This window comes from Brachycentrus maculatus, unplaced genomic scaffold (genome assembly GCF_059751285.1).
Source record: "Brachycentrus maculatus isolate JH-2025_06_01 unplaced genomic scaffold, ASM5975128v1 h1tg000102l, whole genome shotgun sequence".
Taxonomy (NCBI): Eukaryota; Metazoa; Arthropoda; class Insecta; order Trichoptera; family Brachycentridae; genus Brachycentrus; species Brachycentrus maculatus.
The window spans coordinates 68588-96047 of NW_028280856.1; the positions used below are offsets into that span (position 1 = coordinate 68588).

At 32.0% G+C, this 27460-nt stretch overlaps 1 protein-coding gene across 1 annotated transcript in view; it reads left to right on the forward strand.

The window, feature by feature from the left end:
* The window catches only part of LOC148310251 (semaphorin-2A-like), a 105735-nt gene that overhangs the window by 37638 nt on the left and 40637 nt on the right, over positions 1–27460 (forward strand). Inside the window, exon 5 of the mRNA XM_088258702.1 lies at positions 21026–21130. Coding sequence (XP_088114828.1) covers positions 21026–21130 — 105 coding nt within the window. The remainder of the gene's footprint in view (positions 1–21025; positions 21131–27460) is intronic.

The following is a 27460-nucleotide window of genomic DNA, read 5'->3' on the forward strand; positions in this document are numbered from 1 at the left end:
CATAAAAACGGTGCGGTCAGGAGTTTGAATAATTTTCGGGTATTTATGAGGAGATGCATCTGGAAGAGGCGAAGAAAGTATGTAAAGACCTACTACCTATGTGCCTACTCTCTGCCTACCCCTATAGAAAGTGCGATGATGGCTTATTACTTAGTTAGTTACCTATTAAAGATGTACATAAAAACACGAGCATGTTTGAATGCAATGTTCTGTCCAAATTTCAAAGCAATCGGGAAATTTAGGATTTTTAATGAAAAAAAAAAGAATTACCTAACGTCCAAGTGAATCTGAAATCTAGCTACGGCTTGTGCAACACCGCTTATCATGACCCTACTCAGGCTTCAATTTTTTAAGTTTTATAGCTACTCGTGAGTGGATTTACTCTTTGTGTTCAAAGTTCCTATAATTTCATGTAATTCATGATTGAAAATTCTAGGCAAAAACACTCGCATTTTTTTGTTCATGAACCGTTTACATTTTTATTTATATACATAGATATCACATTACTTTTCCTATCATATATTTTATTTATTTAAAAAATAAATGGATCAGATATACTGTATTTTTAATATGTCAAAAATGAAATACCTTATAAAATGTAATGTTAGATAATATAAAATTTTTAGCTTCAAATCCGCTGAAATGGGGGAAAATATTTCCAAAACTTATACTGCATTTACAATATGTCACAAAATAAATATCTTTTGTTGAAAATAAATTCGTTAGATAATAAAGAAAATTCTAGCTTAAAATCCGCTGAAATGGAGGAATATATTTTCAAAACTTATACTGCATTTATAATATGTCACAAAATAAATATCTTTTGTTGAAAACAAATTCGCCAGATAATAAAAAAAAATCCAGCTTAAAATCCGCTGAAATGGAGGAATATATTTTCAAAACTTATACTGCATTTATTATATGTCACAAAATAAATATTTTTTGTTGAAAATTAAATTCCTTAGATAATATAGAAAATTCTAGCTTTAAATTCGCTGAAATGGAGGAATATATTTCCAAAACTTATACTGCATTTTTAATATGTCACAAAATAAATATCTTTTGTTGAAAATAAATTCGTTAGATAATAAAGAAAATTCTAGCTTCAAATTCGCTGAAATGGAGGAATATATTTCCAAAACTTTTACTGCATTTATAATATGTGACAAAATAAATATATTTTGTTGAAATTAAATTCGTTAGATAATATAGAAAATTCTAGCTTCAAATCCGCTGAAATGCAGGAAAATGTTTCCAAAACTCCATGAATTTTCTAAAGATATTCCGATAAATGTCCCGTTAATTTGATTCATATAGACTAGAATTTTCCAAATCATTGCTTCAAACATTTTTGTACTATAGAATTCGCGCGTTTCAGTGCATTTCTTCGTTACATTTTCAAGTCTTCGGATCTTTGCAAACGATTCTCTGAAATATTTGTTTCGATCTATCATACATATTTGTCCGCCTGCGTAGTGTAATGGTCAGCACGCTCGGCTACCGTTCTGGAAGTCCGGGTTCGATTCCCAGGGGGGTCAAATAAATATAAGTGATTTTTTCACTATAATATTTATTCAATATTTACCCTGGACTGGTACCCGAAGCGGAGGGCTGATCACCATTCCTTAATGTGTAAACGATCGAGATAACACTGCGTTTATATGAAGCAATGCCCTATGCACCATTGGGGTGTGGATAAGGGTTTTATTATTATTATCATACATATAAAACTGAAAAAAAAATTATTCCAACAGAAATTTGGGGACCAAGTGTGTAAAATACTTGGAAGCAAAACTTCAATAACCTTCCTACAGATATAAAAAAATTGAAGGCATAGAAATGCTTAAAAATAAATTAAATGAATTATTCTTCTAACCCTTATCCGCACCCAATGGTGCATAGGGCACTGCATCGTATTGACACAGTGTTATCTTGAACTTACTTACATGAAGGCAAGGTTATCACTCCTGCGCTTCAGGGACCAGTCCAGGGTAATATAAAATAAATATAAGAGTAATATTTATTTTCACCCCCCCCTCTTGGAATCGAACCCGAGACCTTCAGCACGGTAGCTAAAGACGCTAACCATTACACCACGGAGGTGGACAAAATGAATTATATACACGTTAATCTAAGAACAAAAAAAAAACAAAAAAAAACACAAAAAATAATTCAAATAATGATAAATTATATTTATATTATTTTTTGACATCTCATCAAAGATGAAGAAGAATATGGAAGTCTGGGCATTCACGGGGCTGACGACCGTCATAGGCTGGTTTAGTGATCACTTTACACACGTGTAACATTCACCAATTCTACCCATTATTGACAACCACACTACTCAAATTCTTGGAAGTTCTATATATATGAACCAATTTAGAAACCTTGTTCTTGAATTACTAGAACTTCACTAGAGACATCTATTGGTGAGATGTAAAGAAGCTTTTTTACTAAGCAGAAACTCTTATATTAGTATGTGAGATCCGAATCCTGGATTATATTCACACACATGAGAAACGCCAGAAAACACCATTTTCATTTTTATTATTAAGCTTATAATTTGACCAGGTAATTTATTTACAACATTTTGAGTTTATACAATATTTGGACATACTCCAAATGTTGTAAATAAATTATATTACCCACAAACATAAACAATAAATAGTAAGTGTACGTCCCTCTCCAAAGAAAAATGTTAAGTCTCTTTATTGGACAGAACTGCGCTACTAATTTAAGATAATAAAAGTAGAAATGTCTACTAAATGAATTAAAATTATTTGAAAAACACTTTTGTAACCGTTTTCAATAATCCTTTTTTTTAAATAAAAAATAAGAAATTTTGCATGCATTTTATATTTCGAATCTACTACGTATAAATAATTTTACGCAAAGTACATAGAGATAAAATGATTAAGAAAAATATCAGACCCTTCGTAAATACAAGCACCGCTAATTAATATGAAGCGTGTATCGTATTTATTTTGAATTACGATTTTTAATTACGGTTTTACTAAATTTCGAGACCGTATAAATTTACTAAACGAAATTCAGTACTAAGACAAATTGGGAAATTCACCATTTAATTCCGTTTGAATAAGAATTTTCATTTAAGTTTTTTGCGAAATCTTACATCTTCTAAAGTTATTTATTGATTGCTTTAAAATTTCGACACAACGACCTATTCAAATACACACGTGTTGTATGTTGATTTGGTAGCTAAAAACACGCTTTAAAAAATTGTTTTTTGACCGCAATGGCAGGTTTATTTACTATCAAATGAAATGATAATAGATTATATGATATTATATGATTATATAGATTATTATTGATTATATGATTATATAGATTATATGATAATAGATCTTGGGACATCTCAACATTATAGGAGAATAATTTGGAAATCTGGATATTGACAGAGCTTATGACCTATCATAGGCTGGTTAAGTGATCACTTTACACACGTGCAACATACATCACATTTTGGTTCCAGAGAACTTACATGTACACTGTCATGAGATTAAAGATATAAATATGTGGTAGTATATGTAACTAACTAACTAACTAACTAACCATCACGCCACTTCTCCGCAGGAGTAGGCAGAGAGAATCGAACGCCACACCACTCTGTCTTTGCAAACATTCTTTGCCTCTTCTACATTCATGCATCTCCTCATACATACCCGACGATTATTACGACTCCTGACCCGGCTGCTTTCAAGTATTTGATATACCTGATTGGTTCAAGTTTTCCTCGGTCGTCCTCTGCTTCTTTTTCCAACTACATTCGCCTCATAAATTTGTTTAACCGTTCTTTTTTCACTCATACGTTCCACATGTCCAAACCATCTCAACACACCTTTCTTAATTTTATCGATAATGCTTATCTCAGCCTTACATTCTTTCATTATTTCATCACGCGAACGTCTATCAAACATCATTTTGCCACACATTCGTCAGAGGGATCGCTTTTCAACTGCATTGATTAAACCTGCTTATTGTTTTTATATTTTGCCATGCATTAGTTTTGGTTATTAAATAAAAATATATCTTTATTATTTGTGTTCTAGTCTTGTTAACCTTAATCCCATGTTCCAAAATGAGAAATAGAAATTACTCATCGGGAATGTTATATATATGACTTATGTATGTAAGATGTTTTGAAAAATGAATAAAGAAATAAATACGGAAGAAAAGCAATTGAGATGGTATAGGCTTATATGACGTAGAGAACCTGAACATACTGTAAACCAGGCGATCGCTATGGATCTTTTACCGAAAGAGGAAGATCAAAAAATTCATGGATGCTACAGAAATATAACATGGCGTCGTATATGATAGAATGACCTACAATCTGAAGACGAGGAGAGATGAGCCCAACAGTCTGCAAAGACGATAAGTTGGGATGGAGTTAGAAAGAAGAAGAAAGAGTGATCTTTATTGTGTTCTAAGCCTACCTTAGTTTATGTATTAATTTTAAATGAAACACAGATTTTTTGAGTCTACTAAGTTGTATTTTTTTCACAAAAACACATAAAAAATTAATATTATGACAATTGTTTTGCCTTGTTAGGGCATTAATAAACGAATATGAAGATCAAATGGACTACGGTCCTTATGTAGCTTTACAATTCTAAGTGACAGTTTAAACACGTGCAGCAATAATTTATGGAAGACAACAGTAGCTAATGGGGGATGTAAGTACGTACCCTTATATTTATTTTCTGAGAAAAGAAGAGTTTATTGACATGGCATTTTTTTAGAGAATTAAAGTCTTAAAGCCAAATACAATTGTTGGTAATATTTGTTCACTATCCCAGGGTTCTATTATGCTGGTATTACAACACATTTCCATTGAATAGTATTACAAATTCGAAGTGCGGTCAAACTTTGCCAATTACGATCAAGTTTAAACATTTTTTTAGGAAAACCGTTTATTAAATTAATTTAAAAAGTTTAATACAATTTTCTTGGAGGTCACGTAATAATTCACGTATATTACTATATTTCTTACTATTATATCGGGTATAAAGCTGAAAGATGAAAGTAATATCAAAAGTTTGACAGCTTTTCAAGTAGTAATGAAAATTTAAATTTCAACCGAACTTTCAGCACGCCGGATATAATTCCAGTGTCAATTGAAATTGGCTCATTTTCCGACATTTTACGGTAATCATATTTATTATCTTTGCATTTGCAAGAGACCTTCTCTCAGAATAGGAAATAATGTATCCGAATTGATTAGATTACTGCGAATTTCATCAGTAATGAAGCGAGCGAACGTTGTGAATAGGGAAACGTCTTGGAATACAGTAATTTTTCGCAATTCGTTTCTGCTTTTACGTTGTATTGCGAAATACAACACAAAGGCAGTAAGTAATTCGCCCGCCTACACACACACACACACACACACACACACACACACACACCACACACACACACCCACACACCCACACACACACACACACCCACACACACACACACACACACACACACACACACACACAAACTTTTTCATTAACGAGCCGAAATCACTTGTTTATGAATGATTTGAGATTTTCGATAGTTTTATTTAATAAAATACATTGAATTAATAATAAAATAAACTTATGTAATATAATAATATAATATAATTAATAATAAATATAAATCACCACGCATGAAAGTGACTGTATTGTTTCTTCGTGTAAAAATTCATGTTTTGTCATATGCCCGAAAAAGAAAATAAAGTATCGCGGTGTAACAATACACCAGCATTTAAAGTTCCACACTCACATCTCACGTACTCCTTACTACAGTATGGCATTGTTGGATGGGGGTGAATTTGTAAAAACGCCTTGAACTGTATCAAAACACTTCAGATATCAATAATTAAAGTAATTTTAAAAATAAAAAAATAAAATATCCAACAAAATTATTATTTTAAATATTCAACATGTCAAAAGTATAAACCATTTTAAAAAACTGCAATTTTCCAACTATTTAAGGGTGAAAACTAATTAAAACTAAATTAATGTTTATCTTTGAAATATAAACATGACTTTACGATACCAAAATGCAATATCAAACAATTCCAACAGAATTGAAATATTTGGGAACTGCAACCTTCCTATAGACATTAAAAAATTAAGGTCATTAAAATGCCAAAAAATTAATTAAATGAATAATATAAATGTACCTATCAATTTTATATTTGTATATATCTAAGAAGAAAAAAACAGAAAACACCATTCATTTGTTTTGTTTTAATAAAAATAAATTGTATTACCAACAAACATAACTAACAAGTGTTAGCTTCTCTCCAAGCACATGAGCTCAGTCTCTTTATTTGAGAGAACTGCGTTTTTAATTTGAGATTGTAAGTAGAAATGTCTCGAAAATTAATTATAATTACATTAATTTAAAATACGCCAAACTCGCTAAGCACGGTAAATAATAAGAATAATGCAGGCATCAGCATTTTATATGGCATAGTGGTTAACGCTTACGTGAACCCTTCATCTGTTCCCAGATTCAATCCCTAGAGCTATCGACATAAATATAAATAGAACCTGAAGTCCTGGACTCATTACCCACTCTTCATTTTGTTATGACAAGTGCCACAATAAATCAGGAAAAAAGTTTAATTGTATCTAATAATGTGAATAGTCAGACGAATGGAAATTGGAACGAATAGCGAGATTACACGCTATGTTAATTCGTTGAAAAGTGAGCCTACTACGGTACGAATACCCACATCACGTTCGTAGCAACTAAGAAATTCGTTTCTATTCGTAAGGCTGAAAGGCGGAATATAGTACGTATTAAATGTGAAATTTTCTCAGATCATTTGGATGTAAATATTTTGCCTACGAATGTATTTCTACAAGTTTTTTCAATACATACTTTACATATTAAATTGTGGATATTCTTTTAGTGTATAAAATATATAACGAAAAAAATCTTGTTTTTAAAAATGTTAAATGTTTTTTCAGGCGTCTCCTAGTACATATAATAATTAAATAAATTTACTAACTTACATTTCATGAAGGTTTGTGCTCATAAAAATATACTTATTTCAACAATAGATGTTGTCGAGGAACTTGCATTTATTAGGTCTTTTTAATTGAGGCATAAATACATACATCCATAAATTTCAGTAATGTGATTGCCAATTATTGGTAAAATGATAAATATTATACAGCGTACAAAGATTTTACTTAAAAAACCCTATGACAAGTCGTAAGTCCTGCAAATGAAAAATCTGGGATAAAATCACCAATACAAAAACGGTTTTCAGTGTATGCGTGGGTGCCGTGATTTGTGTATATTCGCATGTCGTCGCGCGTTTACTTCACCAGTAGTGCGCAGATCGTCTTACGCGGTGGTCATGTCACTACGCTAGCTATTGCGGCTACTTGCGATGTATTTTTTCTCGTTTTCAGACACTTACTAGAGCTAACATTACAAAATTTATACAATTATTTCAACTTCGTCTATAGTCAATAAAAGCAACATTTAGGAATATTAAATTTTTTCCATTTTTGAACCACATTTTCATATGGTGTACCAAATACATATCACCGGTCCACGCTAAAGTTTTTAGCATAGTAAGGGACGGATTAAATAAATAAATACCGCTTTATTAACTGTTTATTAAATAAGTGGTGCAAATCCAGTATTTGGGAAATCCAGATTTTGAATCCGAATCCCGGATCTAGCCGGGCTTATATACAATATACAGATATGCTTAAAACTTATTTACGCACAACTGTACATTGGTCCCTAGATCTGGTAATTGAACACGGACAAATCGTAGTCATACAGGAGAAAGTGACCAAGTGCATTTTTTACTAAAATGTGATTACAGTGAAACCTCTATCTATCGTTTTTCAAGGGACCTATCGAAATAAACTATGAATGCGGGAAAACAATTTGTATGACATACCAGTAACTCGAGTGTACTTTTTTGCAAATTTTCACAAAAACAGTTTATTTTAGAAATAAATACAAAAAAAACGGAAATGGATATCATGCAAATTGACAATAAAACCAATTGATAAATATTTAACACGGTTTATTTAAAAAAATAACGACAATCGATTATTACTATTTTAAATTTCAAATTTGGAGCGTAATTTAAACGATGAATGCGATAAAATGTCGATAGAGAAACGATCAATGCGATCTATTTTTGTATGAAATGAATCCGGGGTAGAAGAAATTAACGTCACATCCGGGAAAAAGATTATTCGAGGAACGATAGATAGAGGTTTCACTGTAATGACTATTTGATATCTTACAAGCTTAATATTGCCCTGAAAAAATCCCAAATCGATTTTAAACTAGGAAGTATAATGATTTACTTGTTGAAAATGACTAATTGCATTGACTGATGTTTATTTTCTTGCCAAGCAAAAGTGACTTAAATGGTCCTCCTGAATATTTTACGTTTTGTTAGTTGGTCAGTTTCTCCTGTCCGACTACGAAACATCCAAAGATAAGCGGAGATAGCTAGCAAAACGACTGTCGACTGTAATTATCGCCAATACGAGACTAATCGTGCTCGGCGTACATTGCCAGTGGCGAGCACTAGATGCGGGATTGTTTCGTGACGCAGCTATGTCCATTAATCCAAGTCTCGGGACCCTTTTCAATTGGCCCTCGGGCGCCCCCCGCCGGCTACAGAGAACATCTCTTGCGAAGATTAATTGTTACTTCTGACGTCTCGGGGGAAATGTGACAAAAACAACAAACTTTAAATGCTAAAATAGTGTGCGGGTATGACCAGAGTCGGATTCGAAACGAGTATTTATCTAAATTGTAAAAGAAAAACACTTGTATATAATTTATAATTTATATTTGAAGCACTAACTTTGTGATTTTCCATTTTATAATAAATATGTAACTTTGTTTTAAAATCACTAAAATAGATTTTTTAGTGATTTTAAAACAGAGTTACATTTTAATTAAAAAACACTTGTGTTTTACCCCTTGGGCTTATTTTATTATCGTCATAATAAGTGGTAAATAACAAGTGTTTTTCTTTGACAATTTCATCATGTCTTACCACAAAGTAAATGAATGCCGAAATAATATATAAAATATTGTTCATGTAAATATTACGAAATGTATTTTATCGGGTGTCTAGATCAGAAATGTGATAAAATGACAAGAAACTTGAAAAAATAACTCAGTAAAACATTACGTTATATTTGGGATGTAACTTTTTGAATTTTAACTGATTTAAATTAAAATTTTAATCAATATGATACTTTTATCTTGACAGAAATATCTTTGATCAAATGATAATTTTGAATTTTAATTTCAGTGAGTGATGTACAAAGTGAATGCCGAACCAATAAATGGAGTATTTATCCAATTTATTGATATTGCAACAGAAACATCATTGGGTGACCGCCATTTTTCTTCCAACATCTATAAATGCGTTCTCTCAAACGAATGTGCGGCAAAACGTTGTATGATAGATGTTCGAATGTAGACATAAAAGGATGCAAGGCTGATTATCTCAACATGCAGTTGGCAAAAGATGGATGAAAGTACACAATGTGACATGTCATGTCCGTACCACCTTGAAATGATATATTTATATTGGTGTCTTTTTTGTCCTCCTCCGTAGTGTGATGGTTAGCACGTTCAGCTGCCTTTCTGGAAGTCCCGGGTTCGATTCCCAGGGGGTCAGATAAATACAAGTGATTTTTTTACTCTAATATTTATTAAATATTACCCTGGACTGGTACCTGAAGCGGAGAGCTGACAATCTTTCCTTCATGTGTTAACGATCAAGATAACACTGCGTTTATATGACGCAGCGCCCTATGCACCATTGGAGTGCGGATAAGGGTTTGAAGATCTTTTTTACAATGTGTGTTTTATGAAAATGAAGAACTTAATAAAATTTATAAATAAACTGCGGCCCTGGAGCGATTGTCGCCTCAAACAATACTCGTAAAGAATATCAAATTAAATGTGAAATTGCCCTCACGAACTATGTAGTTCGTAGTTTATAGGTCAGAAATTCTACAATTTTCAGAAAACTTTCTTACCCCTACAATGCGCGACGATGTGCCTATAAATCAACCACATTTCTGATTAGTATTTTTGTATTGAAACAAATAAACAGAGTCTTACGCAATTTTGCTAATACGAATTAACCACTAAAATATCTTAAAACAACATTGGCTTAGCTATTTTGCAGCATACGCTCTTTTTGATAAACTTGCTTGGAAAAATATATTTGATGATGATAAAAATATACACACGCATAAAATAGAGAGTGTAAAAAATATATTTACATGTAAAAAAAGAAAGTTATTGACTAACTAAATTCATGTGTTAATGTATTTTTTAAAATAAATTTTAACGTGACACGTGTTTTGATACGTTTTACATTATTACTATAACGAAATTTCAGAATTGGGCCCTTGGAAAGTAGAAGAATGAGTTAATTTTCTTTAAATCCGGGTAACATTTATACGTTATTGAATATTTTGCTTGAAACACCGTTCTTGTATTGAAGTTTTTCCTACAAATACATATATGGTTTTGTAAAGAATAGACTTATTGAAAGGTAAGGAGTTAAAAACAACATGAAAATATTTTTTTAATGAATATTTTTAATAAAAAATCTAATTTCTCGGTCGCGTACTGAATTGTATATTTGCAAGTACTCCCCTAAATATGCAGACTTCCATATTCTTCTTCATCTTTTTGAGATTTCAATATTAATTACTCATAAATAAATGTACCCAGATTAGTTATATAACACTCAATCAATTGTGAATAAAAAGGCAGGTACTGCTAAAAAAATCGATATAGGGTGTAGTTTATACTGTTTTTTAAAAATGAAAATGGAAATTTCTTGAATGTTTTCCGCAGATACTTTGTGGCATATTTTATAAACTTTATGAAATAACTTTGTTATAACCACTTTTTTATGAGTACAATTTAACCTTCCGGTTTCAACAATAAAAAAGTAAACTCATTGCATAATTTAGAGATTTTGGAAAATAAAATAGCTATAAAACAAAATTAAAATATTATTAATAATCAATTATATTAGTCACAGTCCTATTTTTGCTATTTTTCAAAATTTCTGTTCCTAAAATTTCTGCACAGTAGGTTTTTGTGTGTGTTCTCCACTTTACGTATGCGTGCGCAGCTTCATATTATTTTTTTTGGGTGATTCCATTAGTTGTTATTTGGGGTTGCTATGCAATGAATAATAAAAATAACATTTTTACGGAGTGTGTGGAAGTTTTTTGGCGCGAGTATTTTTATGTTTTTGAATTAATATAAACCCTGATGATGACAAGGTTCTTGTTGAAACCGGTAGGTTAAATTGTAATAATAAAAAAAGTGGTTATAACAATATTATTTAATTTTATAAAGTTTAGAAAAAAGAAATACTTCATTTTGGGGTCAGCCGGTAGACTAATCCCGAGACTTACAGATTACATCAGAATATTCTCCGGTAGACCTGAAGATTTTCGATTTTCCATCATCCCCAACCCTCATCTTGCCGCAGGTAGGGGACAATGTCGTACCTTGTAACCGTTTCAACGTTTCGTTCACTAGCACTCTCCATTCCGATGTTAGAAAGCATAAATATTATATGATTTGATTCTGTGAAAATCTTGTTTTGTTCAATTATTACTACTACTAGTACTCGGCTGTCCAAACTGGCTGTAAATGTTAAAAAAAATAGAAATAATCTTTACTATCCTTTGTTTTCAATAAAATATTTTAAAAAACCTAATCCGACCAAAAAATAATGTTCCGTCCACAAAGGGTTAAAACACAGTAAGGGACATTTAAAAAAAAAGTTTTATTGCATTTTTGAACTAAGCAGAATCTACTACAATCTACTACTAATCACATCCCCGCATATATTTCATGTAAATATAAGGCATACTTTTATGACAAACCGACGATTTCGAGAATCGCACCATGAATCGGGCTTTTATTTCAAATCTGTTACAAGGTAAAACGTTTCAGCGGCACAGGACTCTCCCCTAATCCCTCGTGTCAACATCTCGAGCGGCCCTCGGCTCAAGATGGCCGCCGCGAGTCCTCTTCTTCCTTTGTTGGCCGAGATTAGCGGGCTGACAGCCTCCCGATGTAGCGAGCCGCCGGGAGAGCGCCATGTCCCAGAGGAGAGGGGCGGGTAGCCGCAGATGAAAAATGAAAATTTCCCCAAATCGTTTATCATCTTCAAGACGTTTAAGGGGACTTTTAGCTGAAATGTTCAAAGTTTGATTTTTAAAAAAATTTCAAAGATGATAATTTGAGTATTTATTGTAACTGCAGACAGTTGGTAGAATTCCATATTGAATTGTTGGGTAATATATCTAAAATTAAACACGGTTTATTTGCAATGATTAAAGAAAACACTTCGTTTTTTACCACTTGAGTTTTATTATAGACTACATGTTTCAGAAGTTAAACTTCCATCATTCAGGTCTGTATAATAACAGTTATTATACAGACCTGAATGATGGAAGTTTAACTTCTGAAACATGTAGTCTATAATAAAACTCAAGTGGTAAAAAACGAAGTGTTTTCTTTAATCATTGTAACATGTCTTACCACAAAGTTAATGCCGAAACAATAAATAAAGTACGGTTTATTTGGTTGAATTCTACATTTATTTATGTATATTTTAATACGTGAGGCGTTTCGTCTTCTTAGGACATTATCAAACACTGCTTTACTACACTGCAGTGTTTGATAATGTCCTAAGAAGACGAAACGCGTCACGTATTAAAATATAAATAAATAAATGTAGAATTCAACCGAATAAACCGTGTTTAATTATGGATATATTACCCAACAATAATTAGAGTAGACGGAACACAAACAAGCCACTGACGCAATGTTTTTAACGTCAAATTACAAACTAAAAAATTTGTATAAAAGGCGTAAAACACATGTTAAAAATTCATAGGTATAGTCTGTTCACAGTCATTTTGTCCGCCTCCGTAGTGTAATGGTCAGCACGCTCTGCTACCGTTCTGTAGGTTCCGGGTTCGATTCCCAAGGGGGGTGAAATAAAAATATAAGTGATTTTTTCACTGTTGTATTTATTCAATATTACCCTGGACTGGTACCTGAAGCGGAGGGCTGATCACCTTTCCTTCATGCGTAAACGATCAAGATAGCACTGCGTTTATATGACGCAGTGCCCTATGCACCATTGGGGTGCGGATAAGGGTTTTATTATATTATTTTATTATTACCTCTAGTTTTATTTAATTATTTTTTTGGCAGAATAAATAATAACAAAAAATTAATTAAAAACTAAAGGTAAAATAACTGTGAACAGACTGTAGTAGTTAGGACGTCTTAATATTTATTTATAAACTAACTGATCATAAACACACATTTGTGGACGTTCTCACCAAAAAGTTAAATTTCCAATATTGAACAAAAATATCCTGCAAATCTTCCAATATTGCAAATCTGTTCTGTTCAAAGTTGCGACAAAACGTGACCAAACTTGTTTTAAACCAATATGAAATCATCAAATCGCACAAAAACCAAAAAAATTTACAAGCTAGAATTTCTGAAAACTAAAAATCATTTACAGTGGAAATGTTTTGCTGAGGACCTCCATTTCGTCATCCATTATGGTAAATTTGTTGTTTTGGACCATATTAATGTGTGTGGCGTGTGTATGTGTGTATGTTTATGTGTGTGTACCTATGTATTTACAATTATACATACATACGAGTACATGTTTGTTAGATGCGTGTGACAAATAGTGCCGTGCGCGAGTGTAACACAATATGTATGCAAAGGTACAATATCGCTTACTCCTTTCAAGGACTTCATAAATCAAAAAACGTGATTTTTCAGGATAACGTTTTTAAAGTTTAAAAATATAATACAATATATTGAAAATAAATATCATGCCACTTTTTGACCTTTTTACTGTACAGCAGATCTTTTTAGTTAGGTAAAACCTGAAGGTTTTTTCTCCATTTGAAAAATATTCAGTATATTTAAAAAAATTATTAAACAAAACCTTTTCTTCAAAACGCAAAAACAACACTTTCCGCCCTATAGCGGGTAAATATAAAGTTAAAAATATGCCTCTTTTGCTGGGATATAGTACATTTTCTGGGCATTCCGAAAACATGCACAACTGAAAATTGACGATTTTTGATTTAGGACGTTGTTGAAAGGAGTGAGCGATATCTAAATATAATATAAATAAATATTTATAAAAGATTAATTATTAAGAGTTATTTTTTTATCGTGTGTCCGTATCTCAACTTGTAGACCGAGCCCACTAAATTGGCGAAAAGATATAAAAGTTTTTTAACTAAAAAAGTTTTTAAAAATCCAAGAAAAATCCTCTTCTTCTCCAACTGTGGGTTTTAAAATCAAAGTAAATATTGAAAATCTAAACGGTTCATACGTAAAAGACAGAAAATTCTCAATATCGCTACTAAAAATAAGAGACGTTAATTCTTAACAATGCCCCGAAAATAAAAGTCAAAATTGTTAATATTGCCCCAAAAAATAAGACGAATTTCTTAATTTTTCCCCGAAAAATAAAAAAAAACATAATTCTCAATTTTCCTCCAAAAATAAGACACAAATTCTTAATGTTGCCCTGAAAAATAAAAGAAAAAATTCTTTATAATGCCCCAAAGAATGTGGCCAGTTACTACATATAAGAAAGTCGGTCAATAACCGTTTATTCTGCGTATTTTTGCATTTTATTAAACTTGTTTTTCAATCCTTATTACCCAAGTTGTTAGAAAATGTTTAAGGAACCTTCGACCTGTATTTTCTAGAAATTTCTTTACACAATACATCAAGTAGGTAGGCGCCTTAATTTTATATTAAAATTGCCCAGTAAATTTTAACTTAATATCGTAAAGTTATGCTTCTCGTAAATAAAGGTAATCCATCAGAATAAGACGCCTAAAATGGTAATCTATGATAAAAAGTGGTAATTATAATATAAGGGTGTTTTGTGTCCGATATTTTTTTTAATACGCGTATGAAAGTTTGTATCCGTGAACTTTGACGCCTTGTAATACAGTCAGTCCTCTACTTCAGGTATCGTATACCTAAGTCGAAAAATCACGTAAATCGAATATTGTTGTTGTTATATGGTATGTAATAATATGTGGTAGTTTAAATTTATTTTTTGTTCATATCGCTTACTCCTTTTAACAATGTTATATATAAAAAAATTCAAACTTGGAAGTATAATATATTGACTTGTTAAAAATGACTAACTGCATTGATGTTAATTTTCTTGCCAAGCAAAAGTGACTTAAATGGCCCTCCCGAACATTTAACATTTTCTTAGTTGGGCACTTTCTCCTGTACGACTACGATATATATAAAGAGCTAGAGTAAAACAAATAGTCAGTCATTGAAGCTTATTTATTGTAAAAATTATGTGTTGCGTTCCAAAATATCAAAAATGCGATTAAAAAATTACTCAAGTCCGCCAATGTGGATATATATTCTTTACAAAAATTATAATAAATATATATTTTTGTTTGGCAATATATCCAAAATTAAACACGGTTAATGGATTGAATTCTACTTTATTTACATACTTATATGATATGTGACGCGATTCGTCTTATTAGGACATTATCAAACACTGACTCAGATGAAACGCGTCACATATCACATATCGCTCACTCCTTTCAAGAACGTCATAAATCAAAAATCGTGAATTTTCAGTCGTGCATGTTTTCGGAATGCCCATAAAATGTACTATATTCCAGCAAAAGTGGCATATGTTTAACTTAATATTTACCCGCTACAGAGCAGAAAGTGTTGTTTTTGCATTTTGAAGAAAAGGTATTGTTTAATAATTTATTTTAATATGCTAAATATTTTTCAAATGGAGAAATAACCTTCAGGTTTCACCTAAAAAGATCTGTTGCACAGTAACAATTCAATGAGTGGCTTGATATTTCTTTTAATACATTTTATGATACAGTCGAACTCTGTTATTACGAGCACAGTTAAAGCGAGATCTCGGATGTAACGAGGAAACATTTGTTGAAATTTTGGTTTCCGGTTTTCTCCATATACAGTTCGGGCATTCTATTGAATAAAATTGTTCTAATCGTTGAATAAGACGTTTTATGAGCATGTGCAATGTCGGCCATCTTTTTACCTTTTTTATGTTGGTTTTTTTTTTAATTTTGATTTTTCTCCATTATTAACGAATGTCTTATTTTATTATCAATTCGATAATCAAAACATTTGTTTAAATGTCCACAAAAGTATCGATATCTCCTAGTACACAACCATGATATACGATTTACCCACAATGAAGGTTTGATAGTACCAAGAATTAACAATAAATATGGGAGCCGTACACTTCAATATATCGTCCCAAACATTTTTAATTTGTTGCCGATGGAGGTTAGAGGTCAAAATAAAATATGGAATAAACGCAAAATAAAGAAATAGGTAAATGATAAAGAGTTAATTCTATGAAAAGTGTAAAATAGTTTATATTTTTAACTTTCTCTCTCTTTTTTGTGTGTATTGATAACGTTAAAATGGATACAAACAATAAAAAATAAATGTAAAAAGAACTCCACCCACAAGACACACAAGGTGGCTTGGTGGGTCTTTGCAATTTAAAAATAAAATGTTAATAATCGTTCTTTTTTAATAAATGTATACAATTTATGTAAATAAAAGAAAATAAAAAATCTTGGGTGTTAAAAAAAACTTAAAATCTGGCGTTTCTCATGTGTGTGATTATAATACAGGATTCAGACTTCACATACTAATAAAAGAATTTCTGCTCAATAAAACGTTTTTTTCATCTCACCAATAGATGTCTCTAGTGAAGTTCTAGTGATTCGAGATAATGTTTCAAAAATTGGTTCATATATATAGAACTTCCAAAAATTTGAGTAGTGTGGTTGTCAATAAGGGGTAGAAATTGGTGAATGTACACGTGTGTAAAGTGATCACTTGAACCAGCTTATGATGATCGTCAGCCCCGTAAATGCCCAGACTTCCATATCTTCTTCATCTTTGATGAGATGTCAAAAAATAATTTAAAAAAAAAACTTTTCAAAACAGTTGAAATTCACGTAAGTGGAGGACTTACTGTATCATCTAAAATTTGAATAATGTTAGCAGAAAATTGAAATTTATGGAAACCGCGGGAAATGTGTGTAAAGACGGCAGAGGGGGATAGAGGATTTAGGTGACAAATGAATATCGTCGCCATCTTGGATATTTTTTTTTATCTTTGCACTGTCACCGCACCGTGTAACAAATGTTCTCCAGCCAGCGGGATGAACGCTGCCTGATAATGGTAGATGGAAATGTTTCACGAGATAAACACACGCGCATAAAATTATGGAAATTTGTCAACAACAAAAAACGCAGCTTTTAGGCTCATATTTTGTGAGTTTCAAACCATTATCTTTATTTCAACGCTATTTTTACTTATTTTTTGACATCTCATCAAAGATGAAGAGGAATATGGAAGTCTGGGCATTTACGGGGCTTACGACCGTCATAGGCTGGTTTAAGTGATCACTTTACACACGTGTAACATTCACCAATTCTACCCATTATTGACAACCACACTACTCAAATTCTTGGAAGTTCTATATATATGAACCAATTTAGGAACCTTGTTCATGAATCACTAGAACTTCACTAGAGACATCTATTGGTGAGATGTAAAGAAGCTTTTTATTAAGCAGAAACTCTTATATTAGTATGTGAGATCCGAATCCTGGATTATAATCACACACATGAGAAACGCCAAAAAATACCATTTTCATTTTTATTATTAAGCTTATAATTTGACCAGATAATTTATTTACAACATTTTGAGTGTGTCCAAATACTTGTTCACAAAATCTGGATTATCTCCAATTACAGGAGTTATTTTAATATTATTTTTTGACATCTCATCTATTTTTACTTTATCTCGCTTTTTTTGTTGATATTTTTTTAAATCTAAGGTGTTTTTTTTTGGAAATGTGTTGTTATACGATGATAATAGAACCCTGGAATAGCGTATTAAACTGTAGGATCAGACACAATAAAAATCACTGGTTAATTGATGAAAATAATAATGTTTTTTTTAGAGGTATATAAATTCAAATTTCCCGCAATGAATTGATGGTGGTACCCGCTGTGTGGCATGTTGCGCCATCTTGTTGAAACCACAGCTCTGTCACATCAATGCCATTCAACTGAGGTACGATGAAATCAGTAATCATGGTCCTGTAGCGCTCTCCGTTTACTGTAGCATTCTGGCCGGCATCGTTTTCAAAAATATATGGACATTAGTCGTCAAGTTGGTAAACCAGCGCGGCGCGCTGTCATAGTCTATGCGCGCGATGCGTACTCAAGTTTTCAGACAAGATTTTCAATACAACCTTGAATCATGAGTACTACTTTGAATATTTCTTAAAAAATTCTAACTTTTTTTTATAAATACAATATAAAGTCCGATTTGTTTTGTAAAACGACCAATTTAATTTGAAGGGTCCAATTTTATTTGTACGGCGTCCAACTTCATATGTAAGGCGTCCTTTTTGATATGTAAGGCGTTCAATTTGGTTTATGAATCGTCCAATTTAAAGTGAATAACCTGTTCAAACTTCAAGTATCGCCGTGATTCTGTGTACCGCTTGAGACAGGTCTTAATTGAATACCGTTAATTAAACCTCATAATACACGAGAAAGTTATAAATTTAATTAAAAATATAACGTGATCTAATATTTGAAATAATTTTGTTATGATTATACCCCGAAACTTTGAAGAGGAATAAAATAACGGAATTGAAATTCCCCATATTTTCATCTGAAATTCCAGTAATTTAGCAAAACGAGATAAAACGATATTTTACCTTTGCAAATGATATTAATTAAGTTTTCCGAGTTTTTTGTATCATTATGGTATTTAAGTATTCGGATAAATATCGAATAAAAAAATACTAATAAAGAAAACTGCTCTAAAAAATACAGTTCAATTGCATACAAGGCGAGTGAAATTATAAAATATATTCATATTTATTTATATTATTTGGGAAAATGCAATAAAATAGAAGGTGTCAATCGAGGCATTCATATCATTAATTAATTTGGCAGTCAGTTTGTAGTAAAACCAATCCATTTTGAATTAAAATTTTTCGAAACACGTGTCACTGGACTGGGCCTGAAGCGCAGGAGTGGTCACCTTGCCTTCATGTAAGTTACGATCAATATAACACTGCGTCAATACGATGCAGTGCCCTATGCACTATTGGGTGCGGATAAGGGTTAGGTGAAGAAGGAAGATTTCAATTATGAGTAGAATTGGTGAACATTACACACGTGTATGAAGATATCGCTGAAACCAGCCTGCGATAGATTGTAAGCCCTGTAAATACCCAGACTTCCATATTCTTCTTAATATGTAATGAAAACTAACAGAAACTTCAGACATAAATAAAATATAAACTAATAGTACCCAATTGTGAACTAGATAAATAATAAGTTATCTATAATAATAATAAAACCCTTATCCGCACCTAATGGTGCATAGGGAACTGCGTCATATAAACGCAGTGTTATCTTGATCGTTTACACATGAAGGAAAGGTGATCAGCCCTCCGCTTCAGGTACCAGTCCAGGGTAATATTGAATAAATATTACAGTGAAAAAATCACTTATATTTATTTTACCCCCCTTGGGAATCGAACCCGGGACCTCCAGAACGTTATCTATGGTTTATCAAATATCAAGAAAAGCTAAATTCAAATTAAAAACTTAGATCATAGTTCAATTGTCATAGACTTACACTTCTAAACGTTTATCTATGGAAAAAGTAGCAATAAACCGCGGTAGCTATCCTTTATCTATGACAGATCTCATCTAAACCGCGTTACTGTAAACGGCTTTTATATCTTTTTGAAAAAAAATGGCACCATTACGGAATTGCTTAAACATGTAACATTTTGGGCAAAGAACAAAATAAATACACATACGAAGAGTTAGCAAAAAAATTTATATGAGTTACTGAAGCTGATATATTAAAAATTAATGTGCTGGGTTCCAAAACGTCAAAAATGGTCTCGAATAATATGAAAACGGGGTAAAATGTTCAATAATATTCATCACTCCACACTACTACTACACCTCAAAATTGTGACAGATCTCATCCTAATTGCGTTCCTCTAAAAGTTTTATTTATTTATTTTTTATTTTTTATTTATTTGCAAAGAAATGCTTTCACAGCGAAATCGCCTAAATATGTGACGTAACTAGAATAGAACCCAATTAATATATTGTAGTCATACAGGAGAAAGTGACCAAGTGCATTTTTTTTTTTACAAAAACGAGATCATTGACTATTTGATATCTTACTAGCTTAATATTGCACTGAAAAACTCCCAAAGAATTTTAAACTTGGAAGTATAATATATTGACTTGTTAAAAATGACTAACTGCATTGATTTCAATTTTCTTGCCAAGCAAAAGTGACTTAAATGGCCCTCCCGAACATTTAATATTTTCTTAGTTGGGCACTTTCTCCTGTACGACTACGATATATATAAAGAGCTAGAGTAAAACAAATAGTCAGTCATTGAAGCTTATTTATTGTAAAAATTATGTGTTGCGTTCCAAAATATCAAAAATGCGATTAAAAAATTACTCAAGTCCGCCAATGTGGATATATATTCTTTACAAAAATTATAATAAATATATATTTTTGTTTGGCAATATATCCAAAATTAAACACGGTTAATGGATTGAATTCTACTTTATTTACATACTTATTTGATATGTGACGCGATTCGTCTTATTAGGACATTATCAAACACTGACTCAGACGAAACGCGTCACATATCACATATGTAAATAAAGTAGAATCCAATCCAATTACCGTGTTTAATTTTGGATATGTTACCTAACAATTCAATATGGAATTCTACCAACTGTCTGCAGTTACAATAAACTATACATATTTTATTGTTATATTAAAAACTGTAATTTAAAAATGTTTCTTTTTTCGCAGGATTATGAATGCAGGAACCACATCCGAATCATTGAAGATATTGGAGACAACATGCTTTACATATGTGGAACAAACGCACACAGTCCGAGAGATTTAATTATATATGTAAGTACAAACATTTTCAAAAGTGACAAATGTTTTTAATGGTTTGAGCATTTGATTCGATTGAGTAAAGAAAGAATGGTTAAATACGCAGGCGCTGTGGCGTAGTTGGGTAGACGCTCGACTACGAAACTAGCGTCGCAGGTTCGGTAACCGCCAATTTCAAAATGAATTCAAGAAAGATTAATTTTCAATTGGTCTGGGTGTTTGTGATGTATTTTTCACATTTACCTTCCCTATCCTTACTATCCTACCTGCAGACAAGCATCTAAAATAGACGCTTTGCGAGTTATAATAAAATAATTTAAAAAAAAAAATGAGGCGAATGTGGTTAGTTGTAGAGGCAGAGGAAGACTGAGAAAAACTTGGCATGATCTTGTTTTTTAAATACTTGAAAGTGGTCAGGTCAGGCGTCGGAATAATAATAATAATACATACACATGTATGAATGTGGAAGAAGCGAAGATTGCGTGCAAAGACAGATTGGTGTGGCGTTCTATTCTTTCTACCTACCCCTGCGGGGAAGCGGCGTGATGGTTACTTAGTTAAGTTAGTGAGTTAAATTTTTTAATTAAATTCTGAAAATAAAGCTCAAAGTTTTGATGACTTTAAATCTTTTTAATTTTACTTCCATAATACCAAGTTTTATCCCTTTTCGAATATTGTTAGTATTTTGGAAACCGATTTCAAATATTACGAATATAAAATATTAGTATTCCGTTTGGGTTCCATTACTTGAACTTAAAATAATCTCAAAGAAAAACTTTTCCTAAGTTTAGTACAAATTTTCATACAAGTATACTTTCTGAAACTCCATAGTTCCCTGTGTGAATATAAATCAGCTATGAATATTTTGAAAAACTTAAATTCACTTATTTTTACGACTTTGATTTTTTCTACGACACAAATCGAAAATCGATTACATTATTTTTAAGCTTTTGGACCAGCATTAAGTAATTTTTTTATCTAAAACAGCGTTAATTTTTTTTCAATGTCTTTTGACATCTCATCAAGATGAAGAAGAAAATGGAAGTATTTTAATTAAGTAATATTTCTCTGAAATGCAAGACTATTACCCTACCTTCGTGTAATTAACTTTCATGCACCAAATCGGGTTGACGCGAGGACCCGATTTGGTGCCCTATGCACTATTAGGTACAAATAACGGTTAAAATAAGAAAAGGAAAAAATAATAACCGTACTACCATCACTTTATTCCAATAACTTAATATCCACAACATTTTAAGTGCGTCCAAATACTTGTTCACAAATCTGGATTATCTACAATTATAGGAGTTATTTTTCATATTATTTTTAAACATCTCACCAAAGATGAAGAATATGGAAGTGATTTTTTTCACTGTAATATTTATTCAATATTACCCTGGACTGGTACCTGAATCGGAGGGCTGATCACCTTTCCTTCATATGTAAACGATCAAGATAACACTGCGTTGATATGACGCAGTGCCCTATGCACCATTGGGGTGCGGATAAGGGTTTTATTTATTTTATTATTATTTATTTGATATCCCACTGGACTGTTAAAATAAGCGCAGGATCGATTATCTTGGCTTCATACAATTAACGATCAAGATAACCCTGCGCCAATACGATGCAGTGCCCTTTGCACCATTGAGTATGAAAAAAGTAGAAAAAAATAATAAAGAAGATTTTATTTTTGGACATCTCACCAAAGATGAAGAAGAATATGGAAGTTCGGGCATTTACGGGGCCAAGGACCGTCATCACGGGTAGAATTGGTAAATGTTACACTGCGTAAAATGATCACTTACACCAGCCTATGACGGTCATAAGCCCCGTAAATGCCCAGACTTCCATATTCTTCTTTATCTATGTTGAGATGTCATAAAAATAGTAAAATAAATAACTCCAATAATTGGAGATAATCCAGATTTGTATTAAGTATTTGGACACACTCTAAATGTTGTTAATCTAATATCTAATGACTTCTAAGGAAATAATTTATTTTTTCACATATCAAAAGCTATTTTTCTTAAATGCGTTTACTATGATGCTTTTCTATTGTGCCTATATTCTTCTTCATCTATGTTGAGATGTTAAAAAAAAATAAGACATTAGATTAGCTTAACCGCAATGATTTTTTTAATTTTTCCTTCATTAATTTTTAGGCGTTGGTGACAAAAGTGTATAATGTGTGCAAGGAAAGTGATTTATTGATGAATGTTAGCAAATCTAAGATTATGGTTTTTGAAAGAGAAGAATGCAGATCTGAATGTGAAATATTGGTAAACGGAGAGATTTTGGAACAGGTAGATGATTTCGTGTTTTTGGGTAGTATGTTTTCTAGGGATGGAAAGATTGATAAAGACTTAGAAAGGAGAGTGAATGCTGGGAACAAAGTGAATGGTGCACTGAAATCAGTTATAGCAAATAAAAACCTTTCAGCGGAAGCTAAACTGGCAGTGCACAACGGAGTCCTGGTTCCAACTCTAATGTATGGAAGTGAAACATGGAGTTGGCAAAAGAAGGATGAAAGTAGACTGAATGCAGTCGAAATGCGATCTCTCAGAAGAATGTGCGACAAAACGATGTATGATAGATGTGCAAATAGCGAAATAAGGAAGGAATGCAAAGCTGAGATAAGCATTATCGATAAAATTAAGAAAGGTGTGTTGAGACGGTTTGGACATCTAGAACGAATAAGTGAGGAAAGAACGGTAAAACAAATTTATGAGGCGAATGTTAGTGGGAAAAGAAGCAGAGGAAGACTGAGAAAACATGGCACGATCAGGTATGCCAAATACTTGAAAGTGGTCAGGTTCGGAGTCGTAACAATCGGCGGGTATGTATGAGGAGATGCATGAACGTGGAAGAGGCGAAGAATGTTTGCAAGGACAGAGTGGTGTGGCGCTCTATTCTCTCTGCCTACCCCGGCGAGGAAGCGGCGTGATGGTTAGTTAGTTTTTATTTTTAATCTAATTTGATTATCCGAACGTAAATGAATTATTGACATGACTGACACCTAACGCCATCTAGCGGGAAGTGGATGGAATCAATTAGGCCCATAAATCATCCCCGTAATTAGCTAGGGAACGGGGATTAAGGTAGTCCTTTGTTTTAATAAATGAGCGAAGAAATCCACCGTTTATAGGGAAAATATTTTACAAAAGGTGTCTCAAAGGCAATTAAGTTCGGAATTTATTTATTGTCCTGGTATCTGTTTTACTAATTTAGGATAACGGTTTCGTAGAAAATTCGGAAAATTTAGACGAAAAGAATTCCGCTAAAAGTTTGCAATAATTAAGCTATACTAATTATTCATGAAACAATTACGGTTTAAAGCTTTTGAATTAAAGCTTTTAAGTTAAGATAAGCGGTCGTTGTTTTGGCGGGCAGATATTAATGATACTGTAGCTTATTTTTTACAAGTTGGGAATGAGTTTTTATTTCTTGTTACGCAATGCATCGAGACCTAATACTGACAAGAAAAACATGATTTTCTAATATTTTTATAAAAATCTATCCCATTAAATTGCCTTATTGCTTAAGGCCCAGCATTCGTAAATCGCAACATAATTTTCTTTAAATCCAGATAACATTTTACGTAATTCTTATGTGGCAAATTGTTAATATTTATTTATCATAAAAGAAAAATATATTAGGGAGGTATACTAATAATAATAATAAAACCCTTATCCGCACCCCAATGGTGCATAGGGCACTGCTTCATATAAACGCAGTTTTTTCTTGATCGTTTATACATGAAGGAAAGATGATCAGCCTTCCGCTTCAGGTACCAGTCCAGGGTAATATTGAATAAATTTTACAGTGAAAAAGTCACTAATATTTATTTGACCCCCCCTGAGAATCGAACCCGGGACCTCCAGAACGGTAGCCGAGCGTGCTGACCATTACACTACGGAGGCGGACTAGGTATACTAAGACAATGAATTTAGTTTTTATTAGTTTTATATAGATATTAACGTTTTAAGAAGCAATATGTACTAGTGGATCATATCAGGAGAGAAAGGGTTATATTTTTAATATTGAAAGCATTGTTAACTTTGTAGTATGGTGATATAACTCTCCTTATCATACATCGTTCACTTTGTGTAATACCATTTGAAAAAATTGCTTTATGACTGCCGGTTTTGACATAACCATTCCATCATCAGGTCAAATGAAGACTAATGTGAAATTGCTACGGTACCCTATTATTATAATTATTCTTCTTAAATATTTCCTCCCTCACCTTCATTCTCTCTCTTTCAAATAATAAATATAATAATATTTTTTGTTTTATATGAATACTGTGAAGACCGTAGTAATTTCAGTTAAGTCTACATTTGACCTGATGATGAAATGACTACCTATTCCGAACCCGGTAGTCATGAAGTAATGTTTATTTTTAAGTATGGAGGTCCTCACCAAAAGGTTACATTTCCAATATTGCACAAAAAAATCCTTTAAATGCAAATCTGTTCTGTTTACTGTATTCTATCAAAATCTTAATTAACGTTGCGACAAAACGTGACCAATCCTGTGTTATACCAATATGAAATCATTAAATCGCACCAAAACGTAACGATTCTACAAGCTAAAATTCCTGATTACTTACGATTATTTTTATAACATTTTGAATGTGTCCTCATACAGGTTCACAAAATCTCAAAGATGAAGAAGATGAGATGTCAAAAAATAATATGAAAATAACTCCTGTAATAGGAGATAATCCAGATTTTGTGAACAAGTATTTGGACACACTCAAATGTTGTAAATAAATTATATGGTCGAATTCTAAGCTTAAATAATAGAAAAGATGAAAATGATATTTTCTGGAGTTTCTCATGTGTGTGATTATAATCCAGAATTCGGACCTCACATACTAATAAGAGTTTCTGCTAATTAAAAAGCTTCATTTCATCTCACCAATAGATGTCTCTAGTGAAGTTCTAGTGATTCAAGAACAATGTTTGAAAATTGGTTCATATATATAGAACTTCCAAGAATTTGTGTAGTGTGGTTTTTAATAATGGGTAGAAATGGTGAATGTTACACGTGTGTAAAGTTATCACTTAAACCAGCCTATGAAGGTCGTTAGCCGCGTAAATGCTCAGACTTTTCTATATTTTCGATGTTTTTCTTCATCTTTGATGAGGTGTCAAAAAATAAAATAGTTTATAATGGAAATGTAACGTTTTGGTAAGGACCTCTACAGGTGGTGTTACACAATTGAACGATTAATGGTGAGAAGAGTGTTGGGAGAAGGTTGATCTAGCTTAATTAAGGAACTCGTAGCGTACGTGTTTAAATTTGGATTTCTTAGCTAATCAAGAAAAAATTGAGGAAGAAAATAGATGGAATTTTACATAGAAATAAATATGGCACTGCGCACGTTTTCTTTCAGTTCCTTAAATGAGTATTTCGGAAGCCTGCCGCTGACTGCTAATTTCCGGATTATTTAAGGAACACGATATTCTACTTAATGCTTAAGAAATTATTTTGAATATCCAAAAAGCATGAAATTAAAAACAAGGTCTCATTATGGATATTATTTTATTATGTTTTATTATTCACCTGTGTATATTTGCGGGATATTTTGAACTTTATTATAAATTTTTTGCATATAAAACGACCCTTAATTTTTACAAATTATGGCCCAGTAACCATTAGTAGTTTCATCAAACCAAAGGAATATTTATCGTATTTTTTTACTTCTTAAAACACCATGTTTTTCTATTGAAAAAAGAAGTGCTTGGAAATATATATAATAGTTTTGAAAACAAAAGAGTTATTTAAAGGTAAAAAGTTAAAATAATATATCAATAAAAGTATTTTCTTAACGTATTTTCTAAAAAATTAATCATATGAAAATACCAAAAAAATGGGTGTGAAGAGATGTGCGGCTTCAAGCGATGCCGAACGTTTACTGAATTCTGTGATAACATGTGAACAACTAAAAACGATAAGTCGACAGCATTGAGTACATTTTTAAATGTATTGTTTTTTTTAAAATTACCTTATGTCCAAGTGACTCTAATATTAAGCTACGGTTTATGCAGGACCAGTTATCATGTTTCCACTTAAGTTTCAAAGTTATAAGTTTTATTGTGTATTCCTACTATGCAAGTGCATATAAGTATATGTAAGTGATTTTACCTCATATTTATTTAATATCCCACTGGACTGGTAAAAGAAGCGCAGGTTTGATTATCTTGGTTTCATACAATTAACGATCAAGATAACCCTGCGCCAATACGATGCAGTGCCCTTTGTACCATTGAGTATGAAAAAGAGTAGAAAAAAATAATAAAAGAAGATTTTATTTTTGGACATCTCATCAAAGAT